We start from the raw sequence: 13,867 nt of genomic DNA on the forward strand, positions 1-13,867 counted from the left end.
CGCACCCCGGGAAGGGATCTGCACTTCGGGATGGGATCTGCACCCCAAGAAGGGATCCGGACCCCGGGAAAGGACCCGCACCCCGAGAAGAGACACGCACCCCGAGATGGGACTGGAAACCCGAGAGGGGACCCGCACCCCAGGATGGGACTGGAACCCCGGGATCTGCACCCCAAGAAGGGACATGCACCCCGAGCAGGGACCCGCACCTCGGGAAGGGACTGGAACCCCGAGAAGGCACACGCACCCCAAGAAGGCACCCGCACCCGGGCAGGGACCCGCACCCCAAGAAGAGACACGCACCCCGAGAAGAGACTGGAACCCCGAGTGGGGACCCGCACCCTGGGAAGGGACCTGCACCCGAGGAGGGACCAGAACCCGGGAGGGGATCTGCACCCCAAGAAGGGATCAGAACCCTGAGCAGCGACCCGCACCCCGGGATGGGACCGGAACCCCAGGAAGGGCCCCGCACCCCCAGAAGGTCCCTGCACCCCGGGATGGGATCTGCACCCCGAGAACCGCATCCTGGGAAAGCACCCACACCCCCAGAAGGGACCGGAACCCCGGTAGGAGACCCGCACCCCGAGAAGAGATCCGCACCCCGGGAAAGGACACACACCCCAAGAAGAGACACGCACCCCCAGAAGGGACTGGAGCCCCGAGAAGGGACTGGAAACCTGAGTGGGGACCCGCACCCCGCGATGAGACCGGAACCCCGGGAAGCGACCAGCACCCCGAGAAGGGACCTGCACCCCGAGCGGGGACCCGCACCCGGGAAGGGACTGGAACCCCGAGTGGGGACCCGCACCGGGAAGGGACTGGAACCCCGAGTGGGGACCTGCACCCCGGGATGGGACCCGCACCCCAGAGAGGGACCTGCACCCCAGGAGGAGACCCGCACCCTGGAAAAAGACCCACACCCCAAGAAGGGACTGGAACCCCAAGTGGGGACCCGCACCCCAGGATGGCACCCAGGAGAGGGTCCCGTGCCAGGGTGAGAGCCCCCAGCCCGCTCATCGGGGGGGCAGGGTCTCCTTTTGGGGGGCGCAGAGCTGCATTGGGGGTCTCCTGCACCCCCGGGGTCCGGTGCCCCGACACCCACCGGGCCAGGCCCCCCCCCCGGGAGCGGGGCTGAGCCCCCCGCACCCATGGCTGGGGCAGGGTGAGGGTCTGCAGCCCCAGGGCTGTGCTGGGGGTGCGGGGTCCCCCCGGCCCCCCCCCTCCCTGTGAGCCCCCACCCCACGACCCCGGGGCTCTGCCCACCACACCGGGTTGGGGGAAGGGCCCGGGGGGGCCAGGGTGACCCAGGGCATGGGGGGGGGACATGAGCCACCCGCTGTGAGAGCCCAGTGGTGGGATGCAGGATGGACTGGGACAGACTGGGGCAGACTGGGACGGACTGGGACACAGAGAGCAAGCAGTCACCGGGCCCAGCGGGGGGTTTATTGGTCCGGGACGGTTTCCATCGGGATGTGGGGAGGGGAGGGGGGAGCAGCCCCCCGCCCCCAGCCCCCAGGTCCTGCCGAGGGGCACGGGGGGGGGGGGAATGAGATGCAAGCGCAGGTCCCCCGGCCCCTCTGCCCCCCGGGACCCCCGCAGCGGGCGGGATGGGGTGAGGGGCGACCAGCGCAGCCGAGCCCCCCGCTGCTGGCCGGGGTGGGGGGCTCCCCCCAGCCCCCCCACCGCTCCAGCCCCCCTGAACCGTTCTGTTCCAGCCCCGGGCGGGGGGAGCCCACCCCGGGGGGGGACGCCGCTCTCAGGACCACCGCGCCTTGTGCTGGAAGTAGGCCTCGAAGCGGCTCTGCGCGTAGTCCTGGGGTGGGAGAGGGGGGGTCAGGAGCTGCCCCCCGGCCCCCCCAGCGAGCCCTGCAGCCCCCCCGGGCAGCGCTCACCAGGTACCCAAACTTGATGGTGGAGATCTTGGCCTGCAGGATGGACCAGAGCCCCCAGAAGAAGTGCGAGGCCAGAGCGAACCTGGTGGGATGGAGAGGGGGGCTCAGCCCCGCGGCCCCCCATCCCGGCTCCCCCCCCGGCCGCCGGAGCCCCCCGCGCCGCGCCCCTCACCGGTTGATCTCCGTCAGCATCTCCTCCTCGATGCGCGCCTGCTCCTCGTGCGTGGTGTCCCCGCGGCGCCCCGAGTCCTCCGACAGGTACCGGCGGATGAAGTGGAGCTGGGGGAGGGACACAGCGGGTTGGGACCCTGCGCTGGCATCCGGCACGGCTCCGGCACCCGGCACGGCTCCAGTACCACTCCGGCACCGCACCAGCATCTGGCATCGTGCCGGCACCGCTCCAGCATCCGGCACCGCTTCGGCACCGCTCCAGCATCCAGCACGGCTCTGGCACCGCCCCGGCATCTGGCATTGCACCGGCACCGCTCCGGCATCCGGCACAGCTCCGGCATCCAGCACCGCTCTGGCACCTGGCACCACTCTGGCACCAGTCCAGCATGGCTCCGGCACAGCTCTGGCACCACTCCGGCATCTGGCACCGCTCTGGCACCAGTCCAGCACCAGTCCGGCATGGCTCTGGTACCAGTCCAGCACGGCTCCAGCACCCGGCACCGGCACCGCTCCGGCATACAGCACTGCTCTGGCACCACTCTGGCACCGGCATGGCTCTGGCACCTGGCACCGCTCCGGCACGGCGATGGCATGGCTCTGGCACCAGTCCAGCACCACTCAGGCATCCGGCACGGCTCCGGCACCAGTCCAGCATGGCTCTAGCACCACTCTGGCACCAGTCCAGCACCACTCCAGCACCGCTCTGGCACCACTCTGGCACCTGGCACCACTCTGGCACCAGTCCAGCATGGCTCCGGCACAGCTCTGGCACCGCTCCGGCATCCGGCACCGCTCTGGCACCAGTCCAGCACCTGTCCAGCATGGCTCTGGTACCAGTCCAGCACGGCTCCAGCACCGCTCCAGCACTGCTGCGGCATCCGGCACCGGCACTGCTCCAGCATCCAGCACCGCTCTGGCACCACTCTGGCACCGGCACGGCTCCGGCACCTGGCACAGCTCCGGCACCACTCTGGCACCGCTCTGGCACGGCAACGGCATGGCTCTGGCACCAGTCCAGCACCACTCAGGCATCCGGCACGGCTCCGGCACCAGTCCAGCATGGCTCTAGCACCACTCTGGCACCAGTCCAGCACCACTCCAGCACCGCTCTGGCACCTGGCACCGCTCTGGCACCAGTCCAGCATGGCTCCGGCACAGCTCTGGCACCGCTCCGGTACCCAGCACCGCTCTGGCACCGGTCCAGCACCAGTCCAGCACGGCTCCGGCACCGCTCCAGCACTGCTGCGGCATCCGGCACCGCTCCGGCATCCAGCACCGCTCTGGCACCACTCTGGCACCGGCACCACTCAGGCATCCGGCACGGCTCCGGCACCAGTCCAGCATGGCTCCAGCATGGCTCTGGCACCGCTCCGGCACCAGTCCAGCACCACTCTGGGACCGCTCTGGCACCTGGCACCACTCCGGCACCAGTCCAGCACCAGTCCAGCACGGCTCCAGCACCGCCGCGCCCGGCGCTGCCCCGCAGCCCCGCCGGAGCTGTACCTGCTGCTGCCGGCTGGGGTAGTTCTCGGGGCACGCCTGGAAGAAGGGCCAGGAGTCGTGGGCGTAGCTGTAGACCCACTCGCAGAAGTGGTTGCCGATGTCAAAGCCCCTGGGGGGAGCGGCGGGGTGAGCGGGGACCCCCGGTGTGGGGCTCGGCGGCCCCCCGGCCCCCGGACCCACCGGTAGTTGTAGCTGCTGTACTCGAAGTCGATGAGCATCAGCTTGTCGCAGGGGGAGGCCTCGCGCCCGGCCAGCAGCAGGATGTTCCCTGCGCGGAGACGGGGCTGGGGCGGGGGGTCGGGGGGCCCACCAGCCGCCCCGGGGGTGGGGGGCTGCCCAGGCGGGCGGGGGGCGAGGGGGAGCAGCCACCCACCCACCCACCCACCCGCTGTGCTCACCCTCCTGGACGTCGTTGTGGCAGAAGACCACGGGCGAGGGGGTCGACTCCAGCAGCTCCCTGCGGGTGGGGGGGGGCTCAGGGTAGGCAGGACCCCCCCGCGCTTGCCCACCCACCGCAGAGATGGGGGGATGGTCAGGGGGGTAACTGGGGCAACTGGGCTACTGGTCAGGGGAGTAACTGGGGTAACTGGGCTACTGGTCAGGGGAGTAACTGGGGGACACTGGGGGGGACTGTGCCACTGGTCAGGGGGTAACTGGGGGACACTGGGGGACACTGGGCTCCTGGTTAGGGGGGTAACTGGGGGACACTGGGCTACTGGTCAGGGGGCAGCTGGGGGGACACTATGGGACGATGGACTGGGCCACCAGTCAGGGTACAGCTGGAGAACACTGCGGGGGGGGACAGGGGGGACTGGGACACCATTCAGGAGGGCAGCTGGAGGACACTGGGGGGAGTGAGGGTGGAGGGACTGGGCAACCAGTTAGGGGAGCAACTAGGGGACACTGGGAGGGGGACTGGGACACAAGACGGGAGGGCAGCTGGGGGACACTGAAGGGAGGCTGGGCCACTGGTCAGGGGGGCAACTGGGGGACACTGGGGTGAGGGGACTGGGACACCAGACGGGGGGGCAACTGGGGGACACTGGGCTACTGGTCAGGGGGCAGCTGAAGGACACTGGGGAGGTGGGGGGGGACAGGACTGGGCCACCAGTTAGGGGGCCAACTAGGAGACACTGGAGGGGGACTGAACACCAGTCAGGGGGGCAACTGGGGGACACTGGGGTGAGGGGACTGGGACACCAGACAGGGGGGAAACTCAGGGACACTGGGACACCGGTCAGGGGGGCAACTGGGGGACACTGGGGTGAGGGGACCGGCACACCAGATGGGGGGGCAACTGGAGGACACTGGGGTGAGGGGTCTGGGACATCAGCTGGGGGACACTGGGCCGGGGGGGGGGCTCAGCGCGGGCAGGACCCCCCCACGCTCGCCCACCAGCTGCAGCGACGGGGGGGGCCACCGTGGCCACCGCTGGGACCCCGCAGACCAGGAGCCCTGGGGACGTGGGGACCCCCCCAAGCCGTCCCCTGGGGCCTGCACGGGGCGGAGGGGCACCCCCTGAGGGTCACCTGAGGGTCTTCATCTCGGCCTCCAGGTCGTGAGCCGTCAGGCGGCGGAACTTCTCCTGCTGCCCGTCCTCGGGGAAGGTGAGCTCTGAGATCTGCTGCAGGTACCTGGGGCCGAGGGGCCGGCGCTGCGGGGGGCTGCTGCGGGGCCAGAAACCCCCCCCCGGGCTCCGTGCCCCCCACACCGGGGTCTCGGGGGCCGGGGAGACCCTCACCACTCCATGGTGCCGAAGAGCCACTTGGGCTCCTTGTTGAAGGGCATCACCATGCCGTGGAAGCGCGACATCTTCACCGCGATCTCCCCGGAGATGTCGGGGTCCCGCAGGTCCTCGGTCCGCAGGCGCCGGCTCTGGGGGGGCACACGAGGAGCCGTGGTGAGGGTCCCGGCTCGGAGACCCCCCCCCCCATGGCGGGGTCGGCGGGGCGGGGGTCCGCGCCGTACCGGGATGTACTGCTCCAGGCGGCCCTGGGGGAAGACGCCGTAGAGGCGGGGGCCCAGCGCCCCGCTCGGCCAGGATGGCGAACATGACGCTCTCCAGCACCAGCGAGTCCACGCCCTGCGGACGCAGGCGCTGAGCCGCGGGGGTCCGGGGGGAGTCTGGGGGGGTCTGGGGGGGTCCGGGGGGTGCGGGCTCACCTGCAGGATGGCCCCGTAGACGCGCAGCAGCACCTGGCGCGGCTCGTCGCCCACGCTGAGGATGTGCTCGGGCAGCGCGCACTTGAAGAGCAGGTTGCTGAGCCCCCCGCTGCGGGAGCAGCCGTCAGGGGTGGAGGGGGGGCTCCGGGGGGGGCCCGGGGGGCGGCGGGGGGCTCTGGGGGCGGGGGGGGGACAGGGGCACCCGGGGGGGTGGGAACGGGGCGCCTGGCAGCAGGCAGGGACCCCGGATGGGGGTAACTGGGGGCGGGGGACTGGGACACTGGACAGGGGGGGAAACTGGGGGGACACTGGGACAGCAGATGAGGGGGCAACTGGGGGACACTGGGATACTGGTCAGGGGGCAGCGGGGGGGACACTGAGGTGGGGGACTGGGACATCAGACAGGGGGGCAACTGGGGGACACTGCAGGGAGGCTGGGCCACTGGTTAGGGGGGCAACTGTGGGGCACTGGGGTGAGGGGACTGGGAAACCAGATGGGGGGGGAAACTGGGGGACACTGTGGGGGGACTAAGACACCAGTCAGAGGGGTAACTGGGGGACACTGGAGAGGGACAGGGTCAGTGGTTGCAGAACAGCTGGAGGACACTGGGGGGACAGACTGGGCCACCAGTTAGGTGGCAACTGGGGGACACTGGGGCAGGGGACTGGGACACCAGACAGAGGGGCAGCTGGGGGACACTGCAGGGAGGCTGGGCCACTGGTCAGGGGAGCAACTGGGGGGACACTGGGGTGGGGGACTGGGCCACTGGACGGGGGGGGGTAACTGGGGGATGCTGGGCTACTGGTCAGAGGGCAGCTGGGGGACACTGGGGTGGGGGACTGGGACACCAGACAGAGGAGCAGCTGGGGGACACTCAGGGAGGCTGGGCCACTGGTCAGGGGGGCAACTGGGGGGATTGGGGTGAGGGGACTGGGACACCAGACAGGGGGCAACTGGGGGACACTGGGATACTGGTCAGGGGGGCAACTGGGGGGCACTGGGCTACTGGTCAGGGGGCAGCCTGGGGGACACTGGGGTGGGGGACTGGGACACCAGACGGGAGGGCAGCTGGGGGACACTGTGGGGGGGGCTGAGCCACCAGTCAGGGAGGCAACTGGGGGACACTGGGGCAGGGGGAGGGGACTGGCACACCGGTCTCGAGGGCAACTGGGAGACACTGGTGTGGGGGGACTGGGACACCGGACAGGGAGGCAACTGGGTGGCACTGGGGTGGGGGGACTGGGACACCGGAGAGGGGGGCAGCCAGGGGACACTAGGCCACTGGTCAAGGGACAGCTGGAGCACACCATGAGAGGGGAGACTGGGCCACCAGTCTGGGGACAGCTGGAGGACAATGGCGGGAGGGGCTGGGCCACCAGTTAGGGGGGCAACTGGGGACACTGGGGCGGGGGACTGGAACACCGGTCAGGAGGACAACTGGGGGCCACTGGGCAGGGGAGAAGCTGGGGGACACTGGGGGGGACTGAGCCACTGATTGGGGGGCAGCTGGGGGGACACTATGGGGAGACAGGGCCACTGGTCAGGGAGGTAACTGGGGGACACTGGGCTACTGGTTGGGGGGGTCAACGTGGGGGGTGACTGGGCCACCAGTCGGGGACAGCTGGAGGACACTGGGGGGGGGGGACTGGGCCACCACTGAGGGGGGCAACTGGGGGACAGTGGGAAGGGGACTGGGGGGGACAGGGCCACTGGTCAGGGGAGTAACTGGAGAAAACTGGGCTACTGGTCGGGGGTAACTGGGGGTCACTGTGAGGGGTTACTGGGCTACTGGTCAGGGGGGTAACTGGGGGGCACTGGGGAGGGGCCTGGGCCACCAGTTAGGGAAGCAACTGGGAGACACTAGGCCACTGGTCAGGGGGGTAACTGGGGGAAACTGGGCCACCGGTAGGGAGGGCAACTGGGGGACACTGGGGGGGACTGGGCCACTGGTCGGGGGGTAACTGGGGGAAACTGGGGGCCACTGGGAGGGGCCGGACCGGGCTCCAGGCCCGCCGCGGACCCCGCCGTTTCCTACCTGACGGGCCCGATCCCGAACTCCTCGGGCCCGATCAGCTTCCAGGACCCGGCGAGGAACTCCCGGCACCAGGCGTAGGCCTGCAGGCGGGTGGCGGCGGGCACGGCCCCGGCCCCGCTCTCCCGGCCCGCCGCCGCCATGGCCACCGCGTCCCGCGCCGCTAGGCCGAGACGGGCGGCTCTGCTGCCCGTCTCGGCCTAGCGGGGCGGGACGCGGCGCCGTCTTACCCAATGAGAACGCTCTCCCGGAGATCACGTGATGAGGCGCCGCCAATGGGACGGAGCCGCCCGTCGCGTCCTAGTGGGGCGGGACGCGGCGTCGTTTTGCCCAATGAGAACACTCTCCCGGCGATCACGTGATGAGGCGCCGCCAATGGGGCGGAACGCGCGGGGATGCGGCGCAACGTGGAGGTGAAGGCGCGGCTGCGGGAGGCGGCGGCGGCGCGGGGCGCGGCCCAGCGGCTCGGAGGACCGGGCCCCGGGGGGGGAGGCGGAGGCCGAGCGCTGGTGCAGGCCGACACCTTCTTCCGAGTGCCGAGGGGGCGGCTGAAGCTGCGCAGGGAGGTGGGCGAGGGGGCGGCGGGAGGCGGGCTCTGGGCTGGGGCTGGGCATGACCCCACTTGACCCTGAGTATGACCCTGCCTGACCCTGAGCCTGACCCCGCTTCACCCTGAGCCGACCCTGCCCGACCCTGAGCCTGACCCTGCTTGACCCTGACCCTACTTGACCTTCCCCCTGACCCTGACCCTGCTTGACCCTGAGCTGACCCTGCTTGACCTTGACCCTGAGCCTGACCCTGCCTGAGCCTGACCCTACTTGACCCTGAGCCTGACCCTGACCCTGCTTGACCCTGAGCTGACCCTGCTTGACCTTGACCCTGAGCCTGACCCTGCCTGAGCCTGACCCTACTTGACCCTGAGCCTGACCTTGACCCTGAGCCTGACCCTGCTTGACCCTGACCTTGACCTTAACCCTGACCTTGACCCTGACCCTGCCTGACCCTGACCCTGCCTGACCATAACCCTACCCCTGACCCTTCTTGCCTGACCTTGACCTTGCCTGCCTGACCCTGACCCCGCCTGACCCTGACCTGGCACCTTCCCAGGGTGGCCGGGGGGAGCTGATCTTCTACGACCGCCCCGACACCGCTGGCCCCAAGCTCTCCTGCTTCAGCATCACCCCCACGGACGACCCCGACGGCCTGGAGGTGGGTGGGGGGAGAACCCGGCCACGACCCCACGGCCACCCGACCCCTGGGCTGCACCCCCTCCCTGGCGGGGTTCGAGGCCTGGACGGGGCTGGGAGCACCCTGGGCTGGGGGAAGGGGTCCCTGGGGTGGGACTGGGTGGTCTACAAGGTCCCTTCAACCCAAACCAGTCTGTGATTCGGTGACTCTGCTGGTGCGCAGGCGGTGCTGGGGCAGGCGCTGGGCGTGCTGGGCGTGGTGAGGAAGCAGCGACTCCTCTACCTCGTGGGACAGACCCGGGTGCACCTGGACAGCGTGGAGGGGCTGGGGGACTTCCTGGAGCTGGAGGTGAGCGGGGGTCGCAGTTTTGCTGCTCGGTCGCCTCTGCGCCGGCTGGGGGGGAGAACGGGGGGAAGTGAAACCTGGTGGGCTGAGGTGGAGATGGCTTGGTGGGAACGCAACGGAGGAGATGATAATGATAATAATAACAACAATAATAATATGTACAGTCATAGAATGACAGAATCATTAAGGTTGGAAAAGATCTCTAAGATCACAAAGTCCAACCGTCACCCCAACACCACCATGCCTACCTCGTCCTATGGGTGAAGCCATGGAATCCTAGGATCATTAAGGTGGAGAAGACCTCTAACACCGTCAATTCCAACCATCAACCCAACATCACCGTGCCTACTTTGTGCTATGGATGAAATCATAGAATCCTAGAATCATTAAGGTTGGAGAAGACCTCCAAGATCACCCAGTCCAACCATCACCCCAACCCCCCCATGCCTGCTAAACCCTGTCCCCAAGTGCCACAGCCACACGGTGTCTGAACCCCTCCAGGGATGGGGACTCCCCCACTGCCCTGGGCAGCCTGGCCCAACCCCTGACCACTCTCTCAGCAAAGAAATTTCCCCAATCTCCAACCTGAACCCCCCCCTGACGCAGCCTGAGGCCATCGCCTCTCGTCCTGTCGCTGGGTCCTGGGGAGCAGAGCCCACCCCCCCCTCCCTGCCCCCTCCTGTCAGGGAGCTGCAGAGAGCGAGAAGGTCTCCCCTCAGCCTCCTCTTCTCCAGCCTGAGCAGCCCCAGCTCCCTCAGCCGCTCCTCAGGGGACTTGTTCTGCAGCCCCCTCCCCAGCCTGGCTGCCCTTCTCTGGCCACGCTCCAGCCCCTCCATGTCCTGCTGGGAGCGAGGGGCCCAACGCTGAGCGCAGCACTCGAGGCGCAGAACGAGGGATGCTCCCAACGAGCAACCACCCAACCACCCAACGAGCGATCCCCAGCCCGTCCCCAAGGCCAGCTCCCCCAGCTCTCTGTGCTGAGCACGGCGTCCCGTGGCGCGGGATGTCCCCTCGGGCAGCCGGGGTCGCCCGTCCCGTCTCTGTCCCCTCCCCGCACCCCCGGCCAATGACGGAAAACCTTGGTGTGTCATCAGCGTTATTGTCATCCCAAACCCACAAGAGGGTCAACCCCACCCCGGCCGAAAGCGGGGGCACAGGGGGGCGCGGGGCCGGGGTCACCCTGCTGTGCCCGCAGGTGGTCCTGGGCGAGGAGCAGACCGTGGAGGAGGGCGAGCGCCTGGCCCACCAGCTGATGGAGGAGCTGGGCGTCGGGGAGGAGGACCTGATCTCCGGCGCCTACCTGGACCTTCTCCTGGCCAAGGGAGAGTCGGGCTCCTGAGGGCTCGCCGCTGTCCCCGCGCCGGGCGCCGAGCCCCCTCAGTGCCACCCCTCGCCCGGGCTGAGGGCGGTGGGGCCGGGGCCAGCCCACCCCGCGGGCGGCTGCTGCCCCTCGCCCCTCGCCACGCAATAAAGGCCGGGGACGGACGGCGGCTGTGCCTGCACCGGTGGGCGCGGGGGTCTGGGTGCCGGGGCGGGTGCCAGCCCTGGGGAAGGGGCGCAGGGGGGGCTACCGTGGCTGCAAGGGGTGGGAGGGGGCTGCGATGGGCAGCGGCGCCCAGTCCTGAGCCGGGACCTGCTCCTCTGTGGGGGGCTGGGGGCTGCTGCGGCAGCGGGGGGCTCGGAGGGGCCGGATCCTGCCTGGGGGGGCTGTTGGGCAGGGGGGTGGGGCCAGCATTGCCGGCTGGTGGGGGAAGGGCGGGTGGGGGCTGTGCTGGGTGGTCTTGGAGGCCCTTCCCGCCTGCGGGGATGCTCTGCTGTGCGGCGTTGTCCCCCGGGACGGGCAGGGGTCGACCCCCCGGGTGCAGTCCCACACTTGTGGGAGCCGTGGCCAGCCCCCCTCCCAGGGGTGGGGTCCCAGGGTGTCACCAGGACAGCTGTCCTCTGCTCGGTGGTGGCACAGAGCTGGCCCTGGTCTCACCTGGGGCTCCTCCGTTGGGCGGTTGGGGCGGGTGACGGGGCAGGGGGGCTGGGAGGAGCTGCAGGACCCCTGGGTGGGTGGTGGCACCCAAAGAGCTGCGGTCATCACCTCGACGTCCAAGTGGAGACCAGTGAGGAGTGGCGTTCTTCAGGGGTCGGCACTGGGACTGGCGCTGTTGGACATCTCTGTTGGTGACATGGACAGCGGGATCGAGTGCACCCTCAGCGAGTTTGCCGGTGACACCAAGCTGAGTGCTGCGGTTCAGACGCCTGAGGGACGGGATGGCATCCAGAGGGACCTGGATAACCTGGAGAGGTGGGACCATGCCAACCTCAGGAGGTTCAACGAGGCCAAGGGCAGGGTCCTGCACACGGGTCGGGGCAACCCCCGCTGTCAATACAGGCTGGGGGTGAAGGGATGGGGAGCAGCCCCAAAGAGAAGGACTTGGGGGTGCTGGGGGTGAGGAGCTGGACATAGAATCACAGAATCATTGAGGTTGGAGAAGACCTCTAAGATCATCAGGTCCAACCCCCCCCACTGCCTCGTTGACTCCCGCCATCTCTTGCCCCCCCCGTTGCTTTCTGCCCCCCAAAGCAGGGACCTCTGTCACCCCCGGAGCCCCCACAGCCCCTGCCCCGCTCCTGTCCCTCAGCCCCAGGACATGGACAGCTCCCGCCCCTCAGCACCGGGACAGGGACAGCTCCCGTCCTTCAGCACCGGGCACCGGACAGCTCCCGCCCCTCAGCACCGGGACAGGGACAGCTCCGCCCCTCAGCACCGGGACAGGGACAGCTCCCGCCCCTCAGCACCGGGCACCGGACAGCTCCCGTCCCTCAGCACCAGGACCATGGACAGCTCCCGTCCTTCAGCACCGGGGCCTGGACAGCTCCCGTCCTTCAGCACCGGGGCCTGGACAGCTCCCGCCCCTCAGCACCGGGACAGGGACAGCTCCCGCCCCTCAGCACCGGGACAGGGACAGCTCCCGCCTCTCAGCACCGGGGCCTGGACAGCTCCCGTCCTTCAGCACCGGGGCCTGGACGGCTCCCGTCCTCAGCACGGGGACAGGGACAGCTCCCGCCCCTCAGCACCGGGCACCGGACAGCTCCCGTCCCTCAGCACCGGGCACCGGACAGCTCCCGCCCCTCAGCACCGGGGCCTGGACAGCTCCCGTCCTTCAGCACCGGGGCCTGGACAGCTCCCGTCCTTCAGCACCGGGGCCTGGACAGCTCCCGCCCCTCAGCACCGGGACAGGGACAGCTCCCGCCCCTCAGCACCGGGACAGGGACAGCTCCCGCCCCTCAGCACCGGGGCCTGGACAGCTCCCGTCCCTCAGCACCGGGACAGGGACAGCTCCCGCCCCTCAGCACCGGGGCCTGGACAGCTCCCGCCCCTCAGCACCGGGACACGGACAGCTCCCGCCCCTCAGCACCGGGACATGGACAGCTCCCGTCCCTCAGCACCGGGACACGGACAGCTCCCGCCTCTCAGCACCGGGGCCTGGACAGCTCCCGTCCTTCAGCACCGGGGACAGGGACAGCTCCCGCCCCTCAGCACCGGGCACCGGACAGCTCCCGTCCCTCAGCACCAGGACCATGGACAGCTCCCGTCCTTCAGCACCGGGCACCGGACAGCTCCCGCCGCGCGGCCCCGGGGCCGCCTTTGCCCGCCCAGGCCGGCCTTGCGCCGCCTCCACCTCCCTGTAGAGCTCCCTGCGCCTCCCACACAGCCCCCGCCCCCTCTTACAGCTCCCTGTAGACCCCCAACCCCCTCTGCACACCCCCTGCGCCTCCCTACGGATCCCCCGCCCCACCTTGTGCACCGACACTCCCTGTACAGCCCCTGACCCTCCTTACGGGCACCCCGCCCCCCTTGTACACCCCCCAACCCTCCCTATACAGCCTGTGACCCTCCCTCAGACCCCCCACTCCTCCCTGAACACCCCCGACCTTCCCTATACAGTCCCTGCTCCTCCCCACACAGCCCACGCCCCCTCTTACAGCTCCCTATAGACCCCCCAACCTCTCTGCATACCCCGTGGCTCTCTCTAGAGACCCCCTGACCCTCCCTGTACAGCCCCTGACCCTCCTTTTACACCCCCAACCCTCCCTATACAGCCCGTGACCCTCCCTATACAGCCTCCACCCCTCCTTTTACACACCACAACCCTCCCTACACAGCCCCTGCCGCTCCTTATAGACCCCCCGCCCTTCCCTTTACACCCCCTGGCCCTCCCTGAACAGCCCCTGCACCTCCCCATACAGTTCCTGCACCTCCCTGTAGGCCCCAGCCACCCCGCTATGCAGGCCCTGCACCTCCCCATACAGCCCCTACTCGCTCTTACAGCTCACTATAGACACTCCAGATCTCCCTGTACAGCCCCTGCCCCTCCCTGCACACCCCCTGCCCCTCCCCATAGCCCCCTCTGCCCCCCTGCTCTTATAAAATCATAGAATGTTTTGGGCTGGAAGGGACCTTAAAGATCATCTGGTTCCACCCCCCTGCCATGAGCAGGGACACCTCCCACCAGCCCAGGTTGCTCCCAGCCCCGTCCAGCCTGGCCTTGAGCCCTGCCAGGGAGGGGGCAGCCACAGCTT

At 69.5% G+C, this 13,867-nt stretch overlaps 1 protein-coding gene across 1 annotated transcript; it reads right to left on the reverse strand.

The window, feature by feature from the left end:
- Window positions 1-1,421: 1,421 nt before the first annotated feature.
- Window positions 1,422-7,934, reverse strand: CHKB (choline kinase beta). The gene is given in 12 exon segments (XM_075428095.1): window positions 1,422-1,813; window positions 1,893-1,974; window positions 2,065-2,171; window positions 3,567-3,675; window positions 3,747-3,834; window positions 3,965-4,023; window positions 5,096-5,200; window positions 5,308-5,441; window positions 5,535-5,594; window positions 5,596-5,649; window positions 5,730-5,838; window positions 7,766-7,934. Coding segments are annotated over 12 exon segments (1,104 nt in total). The 5' UTR covers window positions 7,906-7,934; the 3' UTR covers window positions 1,422-1,756.
- Between the last annotated feature and the right edge of the window lie 5,933 nt (window positions 7,935-13,867).

The sequence above is a fragment of the Opisthocomus hoazin genome, chromosome 8 (assembly GCF_030867145.1).
Source record: "Opisthocomus hoazin isolate bOpiHoa1 chromosome 8, bOpiHoa1.hap1, whole genome shotgun sequence".
In the NCBI taxonomy this organism is placed as follows: Eukaryota; Metazoa; Chordata; class Aves; order Opisthocomiformes; family Opisthocomidae; genus Opisthocomus; species Opisthocomus hoazin.